The sequence below is a fragment of the Mya arenaria genome, chromosome 2, assembly GCF_026914265.1.
Source record: "Mya arenaria isolate MELC-2E11 chromosome 2, ASM2691426v1".
NCBI lineage: Eukaryota > Metazoa > Mollusca > Bivalvia > Myida > Myidae > Mya > Mya arenaria.
In genome coordinates, this window is record NC_069123.1 from 67,707,151 (window position 1) to 67,729,619 (window position 22,469).

The 22,469-nt window shown below is 37.4% G+C and overlaps 1 protein-coding gene across 18 annotated transcripts in view; it reads left to right on the forward strand.

The window, feature by feature from the left end:
• Positions 1-14,278, forward strand: part of LOC128212755 (collagen alpha-1(XIII) chain-like) — a 37,811-nt gene extending 23,533 nt beyond the window's left edge. For 4 of the 18 annotated variants that reach the window (XM_052918070.1, XM_052918120.1, XM_052918102.1 and 1 more), the window contains 15 exons: positions 1,250-1,366; positions 1,642-1,725; positions 2,151-2,213; positions 3,510-3,599; positions 5,686-5,733; positions 6,026-6,058; positions 7,992-8,027; positions 9,263-9,298; positions 9,630-9,674; positions 10,362-10,424; positions 11,754-11,849; positions 12,153-12,206; positions 12,400-12,483; positions 12,675-12,766; positions 13,141-14,278. In XM_052918070.1, the coding sequence (XP_052774030.1) occupies positions 1,250-1,366; positions 1,642-1,725; positions 2,151-2,213; positions 3,510-3,599; positions 5,686-5,733; positions 6,026-6,058; positions 7,992-8,027; positions 9,263-9,298; positions 9,630-9,674; positions 10,362-10,424; positions 11,754-11,849; positions 12,153-12,206; positions 12,400-12,483; positions 12,675-12,725 (900 nt within the window). In that variant the 3' untranslated portion in view covers positions 12,726-12,766; positions 13,141-14,278. Of the gene's footprint in view, positions 1-417; positions 844-1,249; positions 1,367-1,641; positions 1,726-2,150; positions 2,214-3,509; positions 3,600-5,685; positions 5,734-6,025; positions 6,059-7,991; positions 8,028-9,262; positions 9,299-9,629; positions 9,675-10,361; positions 10,425-11,753; positions 11,850-12,152; positions 12,207-12,399; positions 12,484-12,674; positions 12,767-13,140 lie in introns of all 18 variants that reach the window. The other 14 variants (XM_052918081.1, XM_052918088.1, XM_052918073.1 and 11 more) reach the window with 14 other exon arrangements.
• The last annotated feature ends 8,191 nt before the right edge of the window (positions 14,279-22,469 follow it).

Here is a 22,469-nt window from a genome sequence, read left to right on the forward strand (position 1 = left end):
GACTGCCTGGCAGTGGTGCTAGCACTTCCCTGGTAAATGGCCGGCCTCCCACTATAGCAGACCTGAACCCCAATATCCCTGCAGGGTTTATTGTGGGTCCTCCTGGTCCTAGAGGTCCCCGCGGAAAGCCGGTGAGGAGGAAACATATTCCTGTTGCGCTGTGTCCCTTTTCCTAACATTTGTTGCAGTCACCGAACCCCAATTACATTGCCAATAGCAATTCATTTTATGTTTTGTCTATTTGAAATATATTGTTGTGGGAACGGATTGTTCGAAACCTTTTTAAATTCGCTTTTGGCACTTTGTCATAACAATTATTAGGGTTGCTGACTGCAACATCAAACCTTAAAAGTGACTGCAGCAAGTGTTCAATTGTTACAATGAATCCGCATGACCTATTTTCTGTTAAATCAACAGTCCGGCGGAGAAAAGAAACGCCGCCGTTGTCGTTTGGAGGTGATACCAAGAACAGAGCACAAATCTCGAAAGTCAGAGTCTGATCTTGATGAAGGCGTTGGATTGGATAATGGTGAGATAATTGAGGAAGATGAAGAAAGACCGGGTGGCATTGAACATATTGAAGTACCCGATCAACCAGTTGTACCAGACGCATTGGAATCAGTCCCAAGTCAGCCGTTAGTCAAGAGAAATCGACGTAAGAACAATGAAAGAAAGAAGAGGAAAAAGAAAAATAAGAAGTCAAAGGAATGTGAAGACCAGGAGGACTTGGACTCGCTTTACAGCAGAATCAGACGAGAAGTAGCAACGAAAGACGAAATGGCATCGCTGTATGATAGAGTGAAAAGAGAACTTGTTGTGCCTGAAGTTGTCATTGGACCGAGGGTATATAGACTTTAGCTGTGACCATAATAGTGTAGAAGAACAGCTTTGGTGGCGGAATAGCTGCAGTCACTTTTATACAGACATGTGCGCCTACTTAACGTTTAATTACGCTTGTCTTCTAATTTCCCAGACTCAGTATGCTTTACTAAAACTTGCAGCTTCAGCTTACTTTTATGTCACGTGGGTGGACGGTTTTATAGAAAAAAAAAACATGATTTAGAATATTGCTTATTTAAAGGATATAAACAAGCGCGTAATGCTTCAAAGGGACAACTCGCATCACACATCAGCATTTCCTACAGTGTAAATTGCATGAAACCAACCCAAACTAATTTAATACAGAATATTTAATATAACCATGTATTATATATTGGCTTGTACTGGACCTTTTCAACTGCTGTATTAGGGACCCGAAGGGGAAATAGGTCTGCCAGGATCTGAAGGGCCGCCGGGACCGACAGGACCAATGGGAGAGATCGGGCCGAAGGGCGTGCGAGGGAAACGGGGAAAGCGCGGTAAGAAGGTAAACTCTAGACTGGAAAATAATCTAAACACAAAAAAATATAAATATAAGTAGTATATTAGTTCTTGATCCAACTGTGCTTAATGTTAAAGTAATTTGGGCCCAAAACACCATTGATATGAATTATGTGTTAATATTAGTTCAGAAGTGACAGTGCTGTACGTTTAATCCGACGGCATAATTAGTTATCTCTCGAATTTCAAATTAAACCGAAAAAGCTTGATCGAAACGAATGTATACATTTGCACGAATATAACCGTATCATTTTAACACAGGGGAAATGCAAGAAGCTTAAAGGACCCCAAGGCGACCCTGGTCCGAAGGGGCCTAAAGGAGAATACGGTCCGCCAGGGCCTGAGGTATATGAGTTTTGTTTATGTTCCTCCTTTATACACAACCATGTATTATATAGTCTAGTATGGAAATGTTTTAAAATATTCGAGTGTTGAAACAACATGTGTGCATTCTCCTTATGTGTTTGATAAGCATGCTTCCGTTTCCTGTTTGATGCATGCCATGTATTCCGTCAACGCACAGTTCTTTGAACTTACAGGCAATCAATTTCAGTGCATGCTTTTAAGTATCATTTGATAACAATGGCGGACGTTGAATTGTCACAAAAGCCACTTGCACCCACTTCCTCCTAGATGGTACACACCATCGTCTAAATCTGGGAATTGAATAACTGTTTTCACCGTAAAATAACTCTATCGCACTGTATTGCGCATTGTTTGCATATGATATGAGCACAGCACGCCAAGTGACTGCCTTGACTGCTTTACAGGGTCCAAAAGGCAGTATTGGAAATACCGGAAACACGGGCAGTCCTGGGCCCACTGGGCCTCCTGTGAGTCACTTCCGGTTTATTTTAAGCCATAACATAATGTTCTTCACTGCTTGCTTTGTTTCCCCGTTGCACTCAAACTGTTTTCCTATTTCACGTATATGATGTTGTACTGAATGAGATTGTTTCAAATGCAGTGTACAGCACCATGCCAAAAGTGAATGAACTTTTTTTCAATGGCTGCTATGTGCTGTTGGACGATGCGCTATTTAAATCGCTTAACTCTTCAGTATAAGTTCTGTTTCATAGAATCTAACCCGCTATCAAGGAAAATCTCTCTAGTAACCACATATTTTTTTCTGACGAAGTTCAACTTCCTTTATCTGTTGACATTTTAATTGTACATGTTGTAAACATTCCATCTGTTTTGTAAATGACAAGAGCGCAGACGGCAGCTCATTATGTAAATGATCAAAAACGGCTACAGGGTGGCTAGGCCAGTTATTAGAAAGAGTAAACTATTATATCCATGTTTTCGAATAATTTTTTAATCAAGGCACTATTGAAGACAAACCTCGGAGTCGGAAAGGCTACATTCTGTCAGGGTTTTCCAGCAGCATAGTCAGGCACCAATGTCAAACGTTTGATCTGTCGATCCTTTTACTATTCAGGTTTAAACATTTTGGTATTGGTTAATGGAAATTTGAACAGTCTTAAAGATATTCCGACGCTTGAAGAGTATACATGTATTTGACAACCTTAAGCCCTATCATCAATTATTTAGCATGTGTATTACATAGGCAAATATTGAATTTTCCAGACTACGTATAAGGTACCCGCCGTAAGTCACGAAAAGCAGACCCCAATAAAAAAAAGATACACTATTAATACACTATTCTGGCCAACACAGTCCACCGAACGAATATCCATTGAACGTATTATGTGGATTGTGAGTAACAAAATAGAATCAAACCTTTAACCGTATCCATACCACCACAGATTTGAGAAAAAAGTGAGGTGCACGGTGTACACTATGCAGATAGTTTATTGAACTGTTTCTTGTTTTATTCGACATCCGGCTGCTCTTTAGATAGGCAGCATGACTTAGATATTTCCCTCTTTAGTTTACAAGTAAAAAATGTCCATGAAGTGAGGTCATTAACAAATTTCTCTCACTTTTGGCACGGCGCTGTGTATATGTCAGAATGATTCTTTGAACCATTACCCATCTATACATGGTAACAGTGTAACGTTCCGTAAACCTTTCTCCACATGCATAACCAACCGAGGAACAGCACTGCGTTTGAATATATAAACAATATAAACGTTTTTTGTATAATATTTTACGCCACATTCCAGGGTAAACCTGGTCCAAAAGGAGCTGTTGGGCCAATTGGGCCGATGGGACTGGACGGACTTATAGGGCCCCCAGGCCTTCCTGGACCACCGGTATGTAATAAAGGTCTTTTATTTCATAATGCAATCTTGATGTTCTACTTACTCATGTTACTATTTTTATATATTATGTATTTTATCACATTCAGTTTAATTTCACTTTTTGCTAATGGAATCATGGTAATTGTTAGAATGCAAAAATTAACATGCATAATTAACAGTTTTCTGCATGTTAAATATATACTCTTGTAAACTTGTTTGAAAAATTGAATTGAATGCCAGTTTATGTATGATACAAATGAAAAGGTCTCATTTTGTTCACTAGTAACTTTAACATTTTAATTTCAACTGCATGGCAACCATACGTCAAATATTTACAGTTTCTGACTTAAAAAAAATATTAAAAAATAAAGCACAACTTTTATTTCACAACCCAAGTTTTGATGGATCATTTGAAGTGAGCATGTGGTTGTGTTGCATGAGCAGTGATGATGATCCCTCGTACAACTCCATGCATGGTAAGTGTTACAACAGACTAGGGATGCTACTATCTTGGAATGTTTGCACGAAAACATTTAACAATATGCTGAAATTATGCATTCATTAAAACATGTATGTACGAGCTAATTTATCTACGATTTAAATACTGATACTTGATTTATGCGTAAAACGTGTTATGTGCACGCATATCAGTCTGTAGTTTTACCGTTTTGGTAAAAGAAATGTCTTACATTTTAAACAACAAGCCACATCCATCCACTCAAAATTAAATGTAGCTTAACAGAGATACATCCATCCACTTAAAATTAAATGTAGGTTAACAGAGATACATCCATCCACAGAGATACCTACATCCACTTAAAATTATTTGTAGCTTAACAGAGATACATCCATCCACTTAAAATGATATGTAGCTTAACAGAGATACATCCATCCACTTAAAATTATTTGTAGCTTAACAGAGATACATCCATTCACTTAAAATGATATGTAGCTTAACATAGATACATCCATCCACTTAAATGATATGTAGCTTAACAGAGATACATACATCCACTTAAAATGATACGAAGCTTAACAGAGATATATCCATCCACTTAAAATGATATGTAGCTTAACAGAGGTACATCCATCCACTTAAAATGATATGTAGCTTAACAGAGATACATCCATCCACTTAAAATGATATGTAGCTTAACAGAGGTACATCCATCCACTTAAAATGATATGTAGCTTAACAGAGGTACATCCATCCACTTAAAATGATATGTAGCTTAACAGAGGTACATCCATCCACTTAAAATGATACGTAGCTTAACAGAGATATATCCATCCACTTAAAATGATATGTAGCTTAACAGAAATACATACATCCACTTAAAATTATTTGTAGCTTAACAGAGATACATCCATCCACTTAAAATGATATGTAGCTTAGCTTAACAGAGATACATCCATTCACTTAAAATGATATGTAGCTTAACAGAGATACATCCATCCACTTAAAATTAAATGTAGGTTAACAGAGATACATCCATCCACTTAAATGATATGTAGCTTAACAGAGATACATACATCCACTTAAAATTATTTGTAGCTTAACAGAGATACATCCATCCACTTAAAATGATATGTAGCTTAACAAAGATACATCCATCCACTTAAAATTATTTGTAGCTTAACAGAGATACATCCATCCACTTAAAATGATATGTAGCTTAACAGAGATACATCCATCCACTTAAAATGATATGTAGCTTAACAGAGATACATCCATCTACTAAAATGATATGTAGCTTAACAGAGGTACATCCATCCACTTAAAATGATATGTAGCTTAACAGAGATACATCCATCCACTTAAAATGATATGTAGCTTAACAGAGATACATCCATCCGCTTAAAATGATATGTAGCTTAACAGAGAGACATCCATCCACTTAAAATGATACGTAGCTTAACAGAGATATATCCATCCACTTAAAATTATATGTAGCTTAACAGAGATACATCCATCCACTTTAAATTATTTTGTAGCATAACAGAGATACATCCATCCACTTTAAATGTTTTGTAGCTTAACAGAGAAAAATTGAACTTAATATATATGATACTAAAGTATTCCCCCTATATCTTACAGGGTGAGACTATCGTACTGGAAGGGGGTAACGGGGACGGGGTGAGTGCTGTGCGTATAACTTTCACGATTCGTTATTCTTGAAAATAATTTTCAATCTTTCAAGCTGTCAGAAATTATGTCTTATTTTTTTACTACTATCATGAAACAATTCAATATTTGTGTTTTTGATCGAAACAATTTTAAGTTCTATTTTCACAATATTTCACGTTCGTTTTTTAATTGATAGCCTTATCACGATAAAGGATTTTATACAATGAGCAAGCGACTTCATATTCAAAATATTAAACTGAAGTCATTATAAAGCGTACGCTTATATTCATAAATCCAATTTAATTTGTAGTTACCAGGACCTCCTGGCCCTCCAGGACCACCGGTAAGTAGGCCTTTAAAATAGTGTTCTTACCGAAATACGATTTAAATGTCAGGCTTATATGTTTAGTTTTGATACTATTGATGAATACTTGGATACTATGAGGTTAAGAATTCGTAGACCCCAGTTAACTTGTGTTTCGCTGACCGCTTCATGGTGGTAACACCCCCACCCCACACTTACCAGTAAGCTCGTGTTTCGCTGGCCGCTCCATTGTGGTAACCCCCTCCCCTCCCCTCCCCTCCCCTCCACACACACCAGTAAGCTCGTGTTTCGCTGGCCGCTCCATGGTGGTAACACCCCCCGACCCACACACACACCAGTGAGCTCGTGTTTCGCTGGCCGCTCCATGGTGGTAACAACCCCCACCCCCACCCCCCACACACACCAGTAAGCTCGTGTTTCGCTGGCCGCTCCACGGTGGTAACACCCCCACCCCCCACACACACCAGTAAGCTCGTGTTTCGCTGGCCGCTCCATGGTGGTAACACACCCCCTTCCCCCCCCCCACACACACACCAGTAAGCTCGTGTTTCGCTGGCCGTTCCATGGTGGTGCCCCCCCCCCCACACACACACCAGTAAGCTCGTGTTTTCGCTAGCCGCTCCATGGTGGTAACACCCCCCTCCCCTCCCCAACACACACCAGTAAGCTCGTGTAACGCTGGCCGCTCCATGGTGGTACCCCCCACCTCCCACACACACACCAGTAAGCTCATGTTTCGCTGGCCGCTCCATGGTGGTAACACCCCCCCTCCCCCCACCCCACACACACCAGTAAGCTAGTGTTTCGCTGGCCGCTCCATGGTGGTTACACCCCCCCCCACCTCCCCTCCCCCCACACACACCAGTAAGCTCATGTTTCGCTGGCCGCTCCATGGTGGTAACACACCCCCTCCCCCCCCCCCCCCACACACACACCAGTAAGCTCGTGTTTCGCTGGCCGCTCCATGGTGGTGCCCCCCCCCCCCCCACACACACACCAGTAAGCTCATGTTTCGCTGGCCGCTCAATGGTGGTAACACACCCCCTCCCCCCCCCACACACACCAGTAAGCTCGTGTTTCGCTGGCCGCTCCATGGTGGTGCCCCCCCCATACACACCAGTAAGCTCGTGTTTCGCTGGCCGCTCCATGGTTGTAACCCCCCCCCCCCACACACACACACACACACACACACACACACCACCACCACACACACACACCAGTAAGCTCGTGTTTCGCTGGCCGCTCCATGGTGGTGCCCCCCCACACACACACACCACACACACCAGTAAGCTCGTGTCTGCTGGTAACACCCACCCCCCCCCACCCCCCCACACACACACCAGTAAGCTCGTGTTTCGCTGGCCGCTCCATGGTGGTGCCCCCCCCCCCCACACACACACCACACACACCAGTAAGCTCGTGTCTGCTGGTAACACCCCCCCCCACACACACACACCAGTAAGCTCGTGTTTCGCTGGCCGCTCCATGGTGGTAACCCCCCCCCCCCCCCCACACACACACACACCAGTAAGCTCGTGTTTCGCTGTCCGATCAATGATGGTAACACCCCCTTCCCCCCCCCCCCCACACACACCAGTAAGCTCGTGTTTCGCTGGCCGATGGTGGTAACCTCCCCCCCCCCTCCCCCCCCACACACACCAGTAAGCTCGTGTTTCGCTGGCCGCTTCATTGCGGTGACATCAATGATAATAGTGTTTTCAATATTTTATCTTCGTTTTGTTGGTATTGCGACGTTTAGTATTTTTCGTTTAGTGTCCGTTAGACGTCTCGGAAAAGTTCTGCCTACAAGGCCTGTCCCTGCAGTATATTGTTAAACAGTTTGGCAGACCCCATATCTTCTATAAGTTTTATCATTCAATCGTTTACTGACTGTTTGCTATCATTTAATATCAAATTGAGAAAGCATTGACACTACTCCACGAATGTTTAGGGTAAAACTGGTCTCCAAGGTGCGCCAGGAATCAAGGTATGGATGGTTGGAAAGTAGATGTTACCCAATAGTGATAGTTGGTCTTCTTTTTTCAATTTCTTAACAATTAACCAAGCACTAACATTAAACTACCAATAATTTATTAACCAATAGTGAATCAAGATTTAAAGGAACTTTTGGTTGACCTTTATCTGTTAGTTAGTGGTCCTCGGCAGTATCCGCACGCATCCCCTAAACCATTGGCATTATGCTAATAATATTAACAAAAGATAACAAATGGATAGAGATAATTGTATTTAAATTACAAAGTTCAAACGACACTAGTTGCGACTTGTCTTTGATAAGGGACAAAGAATATGGGGAGGCCAAAAAAAAGGTTAATAAACTCCGTTTTGAAGTAAAATCTTTTCCCATGGGGAAACATACATCCTTTGTGTTTTAATAGGTTAAACACATTTTGCAAAGAACATTTTGTCTAAGTTTTGTTGAAACTCCTATTGCATTCTTACTGAAAAGTATTCTGACACTATGAATATATTTTTGTTTCAAAGCGGTCCAGATTATCAAATCAGGAATGCCTTCTTGGCGATAGTGTTCAAATAAGAATTTAAACATATAACCACACAGGTATGAAAGGATACTATGTTTATGCTCGCTAAATATTGAACCTTCAAGGGGTATAATAAACGTTGATGCAAAAAACAACAACATTATTTTAATGCATTGTTATGTTTAACTTATTTGACTTTAATGGTCAAAACAATATTGCGTTCTGATTTGTGTACAGATAAAAAATAGCCATCATAAAGGTCGTTCATTAAAAGCTACGTGGCCACAAAATCCACAGGTAAAAAGTGCCAAAAATACCGCTTCTATTTCTTTATATGTACACAAATCATATAAGAAAAGAGTGACCTGGAGAATCTGTGTTTGGCAATTTTACATTGTTGCGATCCTTCATACTCACTACCCTGGTAAGCACGTGCATGCGGCGTAGAGCGAGTACCTATAATATATGCAAAGAAAGTAGAATTTCACTTCAAACCTCACCGAAGTTTTAGCTTTATGCTCATTGTTATATTATATTATCTGTTATAATATCAGACACGTCAAATAGTTAGATTTTATTTGCGAAAATAAAGAAATACTTTGGTGAAATACTAAATTGTGACTGTTTTCAATTACGTAGCCTCATTGTTAGTTAATATCTGTTCCTTGAACATTGATATCGATATATTGTCTAATTAATACATTTTACCCTGTGTTACAAGGGCGAGAGAGGACCAATAGGCCCGAAAGGAGAGTCAGTAAGTACAATTGGTCATTTTGCTTATATGGGTGGACATTACTTATAGTTTGTAATCCACGGTGGAATAATTATAATTATATTCTAACATAGTATTTAGTATCGTTAGTTGTCGTTCAAACGTATTAGGAAACTAGCACTATTTCATTACTTCACGTGAAAGCGTTAGCCGTTTAAAATGCTTTTGGCTTTTCGAAAAAAAACTCTATGACGCTTATATCATGCCATTGCACCTGTTCTTAGAATTACTTTAGTAGTAAACAGAATATTCTGCGCGTAAACATAATTATAGTTTGTAAACATAAACATTAAGCTTAGAAATGTATTTTTAGGGATTAAAAGGAAATGATGGCGATTTCGGACCTATGGGTCTTCCGGTATGTATGTTTTGGGTATGATATTTGAAATGGTGCCAGCGTGAAGTGCATTTTGATTTAAGGCGACTTTGAAAGCATTTTGCGATATAGAACTGAGTCTAGAAAGAGAAGAAACCTAGAGATGATGGACATTATGTAATTGATTGATGCATGGGCTTTTGCACATGATTATTTTTCATTGTGTGTGAGACTTCTGTACATCAAAACTAAATGTAACGGGGTTGGTAATCATTTTGTGATTCTTTTTGTTTCGACTTATTTTAACATGACTTGGTGCCATTATCTTGGATTGAGATTCACGTTATATGTCCCATCGCTTTGCATTATAATATATTGAATCTCAGACGTCCACACCCAGCCGAGTGAGACACCTACAATACTCATTCGTTCAGGTTTCATTTGATCCTCGAAGACGGTCAACGTGCAAATTTACATAAAAGTTTTCGACTGTAAAGCCAAAAGCCCGAATCCACATGATGTCATTTCATTGGCTGAATCACTTTATTTTTCCATAAAAAATATATTTAAAATGCCTTATGTGATGCATTGCCTTTCCTGGTTTCGAGTAGACTCCACATGGTGTTTGCTGTATCATATTCTGTTTGTACCGAGGGCAACCGAATGGTGGCCCCTTTGTTGTAAAGCACTAAACGGCACGGTATCATCTATAATGTTGTGGTGATTCAGGGTATCGAAGGGGCGACCGGAAACCCTGGGCCTATGGGTCCGGCTGGGGAACCCGGGCCCATGGTAAGATGTCCTCTGGCATGATGGAGTATCCTTGTTATTTTGCTATCATTCTTTTTCGTTTTCTTTTTGAAGGTTGGAGTCTTAAAAACAAGCTGCATTGGGTTAAACTTATGTATTTGCATTTCTTTTTCAAATAATAGTTAGATGACATGAAGAAAGATCTTAATGATTAAGAATGGGCGGACTGAGCGAAGAAAATGAGCCCTTCTTAATCATTAAGAATTTACTCCAGGTTATCTAACTGACTTAGAATACAACCTCATTGGCTGACACATAAATAACGCAAAAGCTGTCACAGGGAGTTCGAACTGGATTAGTGGTCCTTAAAACACCCGCGAAAGTTGATATCCTTTATGATTAAGCCTCGTACTGATCTTTCATGTCATTGGCTGGAAATGAAGGTTGTAATCTAAATATATTTGCAAGGGGATCGGGCGACGAGTTGTACAACATCAATATATGCCCGCTCCCCAAGCAAGGCATGGCTATTATTAATGTTAGGTTTACTGTTGCCTTGTATAGACGTATATGTGTTTATGTTAATGATTCTGTTTTCTCTTTCAGAATGGTGTTATTATGTACTCTCTATACTCATACATTATATCTATCAAAATCCATTTTAGCTAAGCGCTCTTTCATATACATTCTGCCTTGCTTATCGCTTTTGGCTTATTGTAGAAATATACTCCTTAGATTCATAGTTTCTAGTTTATTTAAATGCTTAAAGGCTTTAGGTCCATGTACATACATCGATGAAAAACATAGTCATACTGAAGATATATATATATATTGTTGGTCACATATAGATGCATATACTTATATAAGTTTAGTACAGAAACGCACTCATATTACAATAACATCGCGGTTAACACCGTTATAATTAAAACTATTAAATACATAAGTATGTAGTGTGTATCTTATTTCAAAGACCTTGTGAACATACGTTGCTAATTTTCTTCAAGTAGTTTTGTTGGTTCTAATAATAAGTCGATCAAATGTCGGTACATTAATTTAGGTATATTACAAAAATGTTGACGTAGGTATCACACATATATCTAATGTTCTATTTCTCCTATGTTACGCGGAAATAAATTACGACAAGTACAAAACATTTTGATTTTCTGTTTTAGAAAATACTTGATAACATATAAAAGAGCAAGCCATTTATTAATAATATGTTCATTATACATCCATTCAATGATTCAATCCATTAAGTTTAAGATCAACGTTTGCCATTTTTAACAAAGTTCAAGTATACCATGATTTAAAATATAAATTTTAGGTTAAAAACCCCATCAAGGCTCATGTATATATGTTTTTCCCTCCAAGGGTCCACCTGGTCCCTCCGGCCCAGGGTTGATCGGTCCGGGGCTAGACGGTTCCTGCAAGTGTGAGAAAGGAGACAAGGGGGACCGAGGCAGAGATGTGAGTCTTCCTACTTATAATGTCCTTAAAAAAGTACTCGCCAATGTTGTACATAACATTTGTGTCAACGTTTTAACAGTTAAAGCAACTTTTAATATTAATATTACCAGTATCTTATATTTCTTGACCATTGTGGTCAGTTGTTCTGCATCCTTCCGCATTCTGTGACGCCCATGTTCAGTTTTGAAGTCATTTTAATGAGAATGTAGTATAAGTTTTATTCCACACTGTGATTCAAGAATGCAGAACAATTGGTCATAACACGGATTCCATGCATGTTATCGTTTTGAAACGGTTTTTTAGGGCCGGAAAGGGAAACGTGGCCGCAAAGGCGATAAAGGGGACATTGGAGAAGCGGTTTGTCATTTTCCAAGTCTTGATAATGTTACTTTATTACACAAGGCGAAATCTTGGAATTATATATTAATTAATGTAAACCGATAAATAAAATTCTATCAGTCAAGTTATTTACTGTGTTCGGTGTATGTCAATGGAATATGTCATACTACTTGCAAATAGTCTGGTGACAAATACAATTGCATTACTGTAGGGTATACCAGGGCTAGATGCACCGTGTCCGTTAGGAAAAGATGGTTTGCCAATTCCAGGATGTTATTATGAAATCCCAGATAAGGTATAATGAACTGTGCATGACTTTGCGTAACTTTCACCTGATCGTTGCATGAATTTGATTGGCTTAGTTTGTATGATCCTGGAAGTGGTCTACCTTCCCCCTTTTAATGGCGAATTATTATAGCTGTGTATATGTGTTTTGTGGTTAAATGTTGTTGCATACAGCATGCAGTTTGTATTTGCATGTGACAGGGAATCCCCGGGTACGGGCCTGGGCTGAACGGTGAGATGAGGAACCCTTAACAGACCGATGTATGCATGCTTTCTGTACGTGCCGGCTTGAAGTATGCTATTACATTTGAACACCATTGATCATGGATTTGTTCATTCATATACGGCGCAACTTTATTCTTAGTGGATTACAATCAAAATACGATAAGATTTATTATAATGCATATAGCAATAACATTTTACCAGATAGATAGTAACATTTTGAAATTTAATTATTATAATAATGTTTATTACAAATGAGTATTGTAGCAAAACAATCTTTAAGAGTTAACATTACTTTGCTTAACAATACGCGTGTTTGGTAACACGATTGTCTCGTCACATGTAACATATACAAACACTGATAAAACGGTGATCCTATAAACAGGCTTTACAACTATATACCATTGGCTGTAAAATTCTGACTGTTGTGTTTTATCTGTTTCAGTGACTGCGGTCGTAAACATAAAGTCATCCACCTTTTTAGCATCATCCTGTGTCACATCATCCACTTCGGACTTTCCAGAGTAATTTCCAACGATTGTGCTGAGGTGCATCACCACTCTGAATACAGTAGACATCATTGGCCTAACACTGGAAACTTACATCGGAAATCAATTAGTTTTCATAGCTTTCAAGTAAAGAATGTTTCAATGATGGAATTTTCTCTCTTTTACACATTTCCATGCTATAAATTGACTTTATCCATAACTTGAATAATGAATGCCATTTGTATTTACTAAACATCCTATGTCGCATACTGCAACATACATATTTTATATATCTTTAACACTCTACCATCATGACTAGAACACATTATGTTGGTTTATGGTGTTGTAACATGGATTCAGTTATCTTCAACTATCATCTTTGTACATTTTAATTCGTATACTAGATACATGTAAGATATTGAACATAGTATAGGCTAGCCATAGTCATCCCTTAAACATCGATTGTTATTTGTTTCTATGTAAATAAAGGTTTCTGTTCGAACATATAAAAAACGCAAAAACGACTGAAATGGCTTACATAACCTATGTGTTAAAGTGAGGACTGAATATTTGTATTTTCAAATGTATCGAATGCCACAATATTATCGTAATTTAGTGAAAAGATAATTTACTTTCCATTTTAGACGCAATCTATTGGTTCCTTTAATTATATTACCTCATTGGTTTTTTGCATACCATACATATATATAAACAAACTACATACACTTTGTCATAATTATAAACAATTTGGTCGCAGCTTTTCAGTGATTATTTCAATACAAAAAAATTGTGTTTGGTTTTAAATAATTTATAGATGGTTTTTGCGATCTAGGTACAAGTAATGTAGTCATCACTTCTCTAGCAATGTTGTACATAGCTTTGGGTCTGGTGACAAGACATACTGTTTTACATCTACTGTTTGAAATATATTAGCACATACTCGAAGACGCCATCCTAATTTTTGAAATATTTGATGCACAATAATTAATACCATTCAACACCAAATAAACCCGTATATTAGTGTACATACTGATAACAAACTACTTTACGAAATCTGTATATATTGGTATTTAAATAAATATGTACAAAGTCAAAGACATTGTGTGACGTTTGTTTCTTCGCCGTAAACAGTACAACTTCTCTTTATGAAAAGAGAGTAACAACTTTGTTTATAAATGAACAAATCAGTGTTTATCATAATTATATGTATTTAAATGAACTTGATTTTTTTTATAAACGTTTGGACAAGTGTATGGTCAAGTACTGTGAGCTCTTGCTTAGTTCTTTTTTTGAACATACAAAGGCAGTTACCCAACATTTACCAAGTCCAGTCAATATAATTTTTATATTGGCAAATACATAAAGAACACCGTCACCGGTATCGTACAAGCATGATGATGAAAAGAGGTTTGTATATTTACAATAGTTTATGAGAAATGAATGCAAATTGTATGATTACTATTTGATAAGTAATATTACCTCAACATCAAGTCAAATCCTGTCAATATTTATTGGTAAATATTTACATAACATCGTCATTAGTATCGTCACAATTAAGCAAGCATTGTGGTGAAAATTAATAGTGTTGTATATTTACAATAGTTCAGGAAAAAATGTATGCAAATTAAATGGTTAACAGTTGATATGAAGTATAATATATACACCAATGTAAAACAAATACTATCAATATATATATGTTAGAGCATATCCTCGCCGGTTACATACATCTTGTAAGTATTCCTAATATGTTCTTCGACTTCAACGTGGGATTGTAAAACATTATTAAGTGCAGATAGGAATGGATATCAAAGCTTATTAAGCAACTTTTGCACAAATAAAGACCATGTGTTTATATAATTACCATGGGCATCTTCGTATTATAAGCTGTTTAAACAAAATAATCAGCATCGCTCTTCACTTTAGGCCAGAAAGTAACTTCACGTACCTTTTTTAAGATAATCATTGGAAATCTTGTTAAGTCAACGTATTCATCATATACAGCGCTGTTACTCTTGTTACCTAACACAAAGAATATGTTTTAAAATTTTAAGATGAACACATTCCATGTCGGGCTAAATTGAAATACCCAGACATCCGAGCCATTGTTAAGTATTGAATGTGTTATTGCATCAAATTGAGTTTGTCTCTAATATCTAGCACAACAACAGCAAATAATTTATAGAGAGAACAAATCCTCCTTTTATGCTTTTTAAGATGAATGTTTTTGAGCCTGCAAAAAGGTGCCGTAACACCAAGACAAAACAGTTCTGTTTTAACATACCATTACACAAGTCGTCTCATTATTAACAGATATACCACATGCGCTACAATATCTATGCAGGTAATTCAACAATATTTGACACCTTCTGCATTCTACGAATATAATCAAAGCGCGAAGCGCTGAAAGACCATCTGCGGGCAAATATGTGAGAGTTGCAAGTCTTATTTGAACTATGGGAATGGGTGATGGGCACATAGATAAAAGTGAAAAATGTGCCGAGGGCCAAGACCGCTTGTGCCCACACTGGGCGAGGAAACAAACATATCTTTATCTATTTTAGGGCGTCTTGTGTCATTTTGTTTATGTAAATGTCACTTCAATCGTCGTAATACCCCTTCCGCATGTATTAAATGTTAAAATGCACGCCCCTTTTAATCGTTTTCGCTGCTTTGCTTAGATATCATACAATAGGAAAATACAATACATCATATATATTATTTCCTTTTATGAACATACACGTTTTGTTTAATGAAAATAATTCCTTAACGAACAACTCCAGCAATAATTCCATTTCAAAATGCACAGCGTATCAACTTCAGTCGACGTCACGATCCCCATGTATTTAAAATTACAATGCATGCCCCTTTCAATCGCTTCTTAAGGTTTTTCGGTGCTTTGATTAGATATATTACGTAAGGCAAGTTTTATGAACATACACGTTTTAAATGTTTGAGGAAAATGATTTTATTTTTACGAGCAACTTAATAATAAGTTAATAAGTAATTCCTGAGCTTATCAGATGGGTCGTTTTCCCGCGGTGAGGACAAACATGTGGTCAGTTAATGTATGTAGAAACTATTTTTAGAAAATCTGTCAGTTTATGTAGTTGAAACTATTTTTAGATTATCGGAAATTGTCTGTTCTAAGAATGGGAATATGATTGTGCGTTTTCAAGTTTTATTGATAAATACATGTGATTTATGTGTTACGTAAATATCTGTGTAGAAATAATACAAGTACTGTTATGAAGGCTTCGCACACTTTAGATGTTTTACAGGTTAAATCCGAACTACTTTGCTTCATCAAGCGTATGCATGACTCACTGTCGTATCAGGGCATGTGTGTTAGAATAAATTAAAGCCTTAGGTCCAAAACAATGGCAAGAATTCACCGGAACGAAGCTATTACTCAAAAAAATGAAAACATCTTATTAGAAAAGAATACGCCTAAAAATCATAGAATGAATAGTATTTTGTAATTGTATAGCAGGCAAATCATAGTATTTGAAGCATTAGCAACGCGAAATTGAGGTACAACTATTTTGACTTTCAGATAATCCTTTTTGTTTCTTATATCATTAAAGTTTTATCAAATATACACCATTACAAATAAGCGTGCTTCCGGGTCACTACAGGTTATAATAACAAACCCTGCAGGCGATGGGACACTTGCGGTCGGTAATAATTTCTAGAACATCTTGGGCTAAACTCAGAGTGAATATCAGTATGTTACTTTCCTACCAGAGCCTCCATTATTTTGACCCATTAATCTGATAAATATAACGATCTAAAAATAGTTATATCCTGCTAAAAATAAAACGCCGGGATACAGAAATACAGCGCGGAAATAGGCGAACAACCAAGAACTCGTACTCGAGACGCAATACAACTAATCTATTTTTATGATTTCGTCGTCATTCTGCTAAGCATAGAGCGCATTGAGACAAAAATGGGTTAAAACGACATGAATAGAAGTAGTTCTTTGGAGTTTGCGGTCTTAAGACTACCTGCGCGCATGTGCAGATAGTCTAAAAACCGTATCATTGGCGAAAACCCCCATAAACAAACGTACATCAGCAAGTGTAGTTGCATCTATATCATTGCTGTCTAAATGATTTGTACAATGAGTGTTGTCTTGTGGCGTTGTGTGGCTCTCGTTTTTATCCATGTGCTTCTAAACAGGATTGCGGTTACATTTTAAGCATCTTTGATCGAACCAGTTTCCATTGTTTCTTGAACCAATTAAATGTAGGAAACATAGTTTAGTATTGTCGCAAATTGTTTGGAAACAAATAAAACAGTTTTATTTTCGTGATGACCCCGTTCTTTATCATGGTTACTTAAGTAGTGCGTACGCCTGATGGTCAAAATATCTTGTTGACAAATTATAATAGAAATTTGTATAACATTTAGCACACGCACGTGTTCTTTTATGCAAGTTAATGTTTACGTTACGTTTTTATGGCAATGTGTTTATTATAAGCTACTTACTAAGAATAGGTGAGTATATAATTCATGACAGATAAAAGAAAGGTGTTGAAATTCTCTAATAACCCCACACTGTAACGCAACATGACAAAGACAGTTTGAAACACTCCGTTGGTATCAATAAGAAAAGTTGCAATTTTGTACACCTGGAGATGGGATTGGAGAGAATGTCTACAGAATGTCGCTAGATCTACATGTACATTATGTACATTACTCACCCAATATAAACGTAGGTATTAACCAAGCACATATAAAAGGCGCACTTCGTTCAAGGTGACAGTATTGCTTTCATGGCAAAGAGTTAAACATGATCATGTTCAGCCATAACATGTATGGTACGAGTCTGTTATTGTTATTAACCGTTCATCACACAGTCAGCTCAAAGGTGTTCGATGCTTTTATGGCAAGGGCGTTTCTGTCACACGCCGGAAACAAACTTGAACGACTTGGTGATTACAAAAGAGCAGAGGGAAATGAAAAACTTACCAAATCGACGTTAGAAATTATTTCGGGTACCAAGGCCGGGAGCAACGAACCCGGAAAATCTATCAAAGTTCACGACGAGGAGGAAAACGTCAATGGCATTGGTGAATCCGGAATTAGTGAAGCGTTGCACAAGAGGGCATGGGACTTCGGATACGGGTCACGAGTGGAGGCAGGCCATGCGATGGGTCAGGCTGTTAACGGATTCATTTACGGATCTTACGGACCAGGTAAACGGTCGGTCAACCACAACAGTCGCCATTTGCATGCCGCTCGTATGTGGCATGGACCACGTGTCATGACGCACAAACGATTTGTATGAGTAGCAGAATTGTGAACTGCGCGTTGAATCAATTCCGATGCCAAAGATGTTTCCCACAAAAACTCATGAATATATGGTTGTGTGCATTTGCAGATAATTTAGGACAAAATTTATTTGACTATATTCTAGAATGCCCATCATATTATGCAAACATTTACTAGTCTTATTTTAAATGTAAACAACAAATGCAATCCCATATACTAATTTCGATTTCATGACTTTGTTCATAATCTGAACGACTTGAAAACAAAACAATATGTAAGCTGATTGTATTCTTGTGTCTATATTCCCAATGTGCCGGGGTCTATTCTGCATAATTTATGTAGCCATGCTTTTCATAATTGTCTCATATAATCGTCTGTTGAAATTTAAAAAAATAAAATTTTCCAATTAACAGCGTTTATTATATATGTTCTCATAAACTATCAACCAAGTACCAGTTGAGTTGGTTCCATCACACCAGACACCGCTCCGAGCTTTGTCGAACGTTTCTCATTCGTCGCTTCGAAAAGCAACATTTGAAAGTCAAACGATCTGTTTGATAAAGGGAAACGGATCGACACAAAAGCGTTGTAATAATTCTCGTTGGGTCTTATTAACGAATTATTTCGACAGTATTTTCAGACGATTTGCAAGTCTCAAACGATAGAAATGGACATCTGAGTCCCTGGATTAGACCCCCTATAGTCATCACTGACGTTAACAAGGGGACATACTTGTGTGGTAATATCGATCAGTCGGACAGTCGGTCGAGATTTTGGATGGTCGGTAGATCATGTACATTGGTTGATCGGAGGAGGCGCACTGAAATACGGACAGACAGTAAAGGAATGAAGCTGTACATCTAGTTATCAATTAATAAATCATCAAGCTATAAATCTCGGTTAAAACTAATAGATGGCAAACATAGTTAAGATATTTGATTTTAAAAATGAGATTTCAGGGAAAATTGCGGAAAATGTTTTCGTAAGATATAACCACTATAACATGTGCTAGCAAATTATACGGAGCTATAGAGTTATGCAGTCGTCGCCTTTTGTCCATGTTGCGTTATTACCTGTTTTGAAAAAATAAATTTTAAAGTTTCAGGATGTAATTCAAATTGTTGAGATACGGATTTTTGAAAGTTAAGGTTCGACCAGGAATACAATTCAATAAACAAACTAATTTATCCGTTAGAAGTGTCTCGCGCAGACAATTCTAACGGTACCAATATCACCAGAATGGATGTACGGGGTATTAAAATAAGGCGACGCAGTGTGTAAGTCAGGTGGAGCGCCAAATAACCGCAAGACAGACAAAATACAAACGGACAGACGATGGAATGAATATGAGGCAAAGACAAACGGACAGTTGCATGATGGAATGCACATATGAGATTAGTTAATATAGGGTACAATATTTCAGTAGACATACGAACTGTTTCCATGTTTTTGATAGATAGTGTTAATAGCGGTATAACAATAGATGATATATCCTTTATATAAATGTTGTTCGCGACATAGTTATATTTTTTTTTAAATTTAGAGGACTTGCAAAATAGTCTTGATCTTTTAAACGAATATTGCAAAAAATGGGGATTTGAAGTTAACTTTTTATAAGAGTAACTTTGTTGCTTTTAGAAAAAGTGGTTATGTCAAAAAATGAGAAATGGTTATATGCTGATAAAACCCTAGAAGTTTTAGTTATTTTTGATTACTTAGGTACTGTTTAACTACACTGCAAATTGTGTACTCAATCAAAGTACTCTTGCTGGTATAGGATTCGAGGCGCTAAACACATTGTTAGTAAATATAAAGCCTTTTGTTTTTAAATGAAGTACTGAGTGTCAGTTGTTTGATGCCTTTGTTAGATATTAGATAACGGAAGTGAGATATGGGGATTCAGTAAGAATAAAGAAATAGAACGTATACACTTAAAAGTCTGTAAAACATTGTTACATGTGAAAACATCAACATCTAAACCAGCTGTATATGGCGAGCTTGGAAGATACCCATTGTGTATTAATATATATGTTAGGATTATTAAATTTTGGTGTAAAATACTAGAATCTAATAATATTATAGTACAAAAACTATATGAAATATATGTTAGTTGATATTGCTCGATGAAAAAATAATTGGGCATCTAATGTTAAGAACTTATTAGACAATGCAGGTTTCTCAGATATCTGAAATAATCCAATTGGTATAAACTTGAAATATTTCCATGTCCTGTTCAAGCAAAGGCTGTTAGATCAGTTCAAACGAGTATGGTTTAATTCATTACAGATTAGCCCTGTTTTGATTTTGTTCAAGGAGTGTAAAAATGAATTTGAGTTATCATTATATTTGGATAAAGTTCCGAAAAATTACCGCATTGCAATTACAAAGCTAGGGCTATCCTCGCACTCCTTACGCATTGAAACTGGTAGATATGACAATGATAGAATAGGGCATAATCAGGGATACTGTCTTATTTGTGATTCTGGAGATATAGAAGATGAGTATCACTTTGTATGCATTTTGAAGGGTGGGGTCTTAAAAACGAGGAACATTGGGTCAAACTATTTTATTTGCAATTTCATACAAAAGTGTAATCGTTTTTAGGGTTTAGCAAATCCTTCACATATTAGTATTTTCAACTGAGTAATGGTTGCCTCATTTTTAAACGTTATTGGCTATACTTGTTTCGATTTTGTTAACGTTCATCGAAATCCAGATGTTAATATTGTCAACGTTAATCTGTAGGAAGTTTTGCAAGTTCTATAGAAATCAGATTATGACTTTATCCAGAACCTTATCATTTAACACAGCCCGTGATCAATCCTGTGAGGAACTACATTCTCCGGTGTTGTAAAAGGTACGCACTGTTTTCCTCCATTTTCCACTCGTTATTACAGCAACGGAGCATGCGTTGATGCATTTTCAATGCATACCAAAGTGTTGTGGCTTCAATGAGTGGCCGTCGTGGAAACAACATCTCCCAACAATGCGTCGGACTGTCCTTTCCGTGTCCCCGGGTTATCAATAACAATTCAAGCATCACGCTATGATTATTAATTCTAAATGACATCACGTCATAAAACAATCGTTATAACTTAAGACGTTTAAAACATATGAGGTAACATAGATGTTACCTTATATGATCATCCTATTATGTCCGCCATTAACACACAGTTACACACAGCATTAGCAACTTTGAAAATATTCATAAAGACCATTGATTCTATGATAACTAAATGGTTAAGTTTCAGCATGGCAATTGCTTAAATCAGTGAACATGTGAGGCATTTTTTAAGAACAATAAGATTATTTGCATACTTTCAGCTAATTTGCACACTAGAATCCATATTTCAAATGCTAAACGGACTCATGGGACATCTTAGGATATGTCACATCATTGCACAAATATAACTTGGTATGCATTATACTAATTTGCGATGCGTCGCTTGCATAATCTGATTGTTCTTAAGTTACGTATTTCGTTTTAAAGCCTGGTGAATATATAAGCTTCCCATATTTTGGGTGTTTTAGATCGAGGAAATATCCGAAATGGGGATAAGTTTTAATATAGTTATTGTAATCCAAATCTTAACGATTGCTCAACATGGACAACAGTGTTCGTGTTTCTCGTTGGGATTTGCTCAAAATGGAAATGAAAATATATCTCAGAACAAAAATGTACTCCATATCATTAATAAACGCAGTATAGACTTTGTGCCAATAGAAACACTTTGGGATCAACCAATTGATAAACGGACACTCGATTTCGGCTACGGTTCTAGAGTGCAGGCTGGCAACAATATAGCGCAGGCTAAGTGGAACAAGAAAAACATATTCGGCGAGTTTGGGCCAGGCAAACGTTCCGTCGATAAAAGAACGTTTTCTGACTTTGGCTACGGTTCCCGACTTAAAGCTGGTACGAATATTGTGGACGACTGGAAAGAGGGGGAACTGTACGGAAAGCACGGGCCAGGCAAACGCGCCGTCGACAAAAGAACGTTTTCTGACT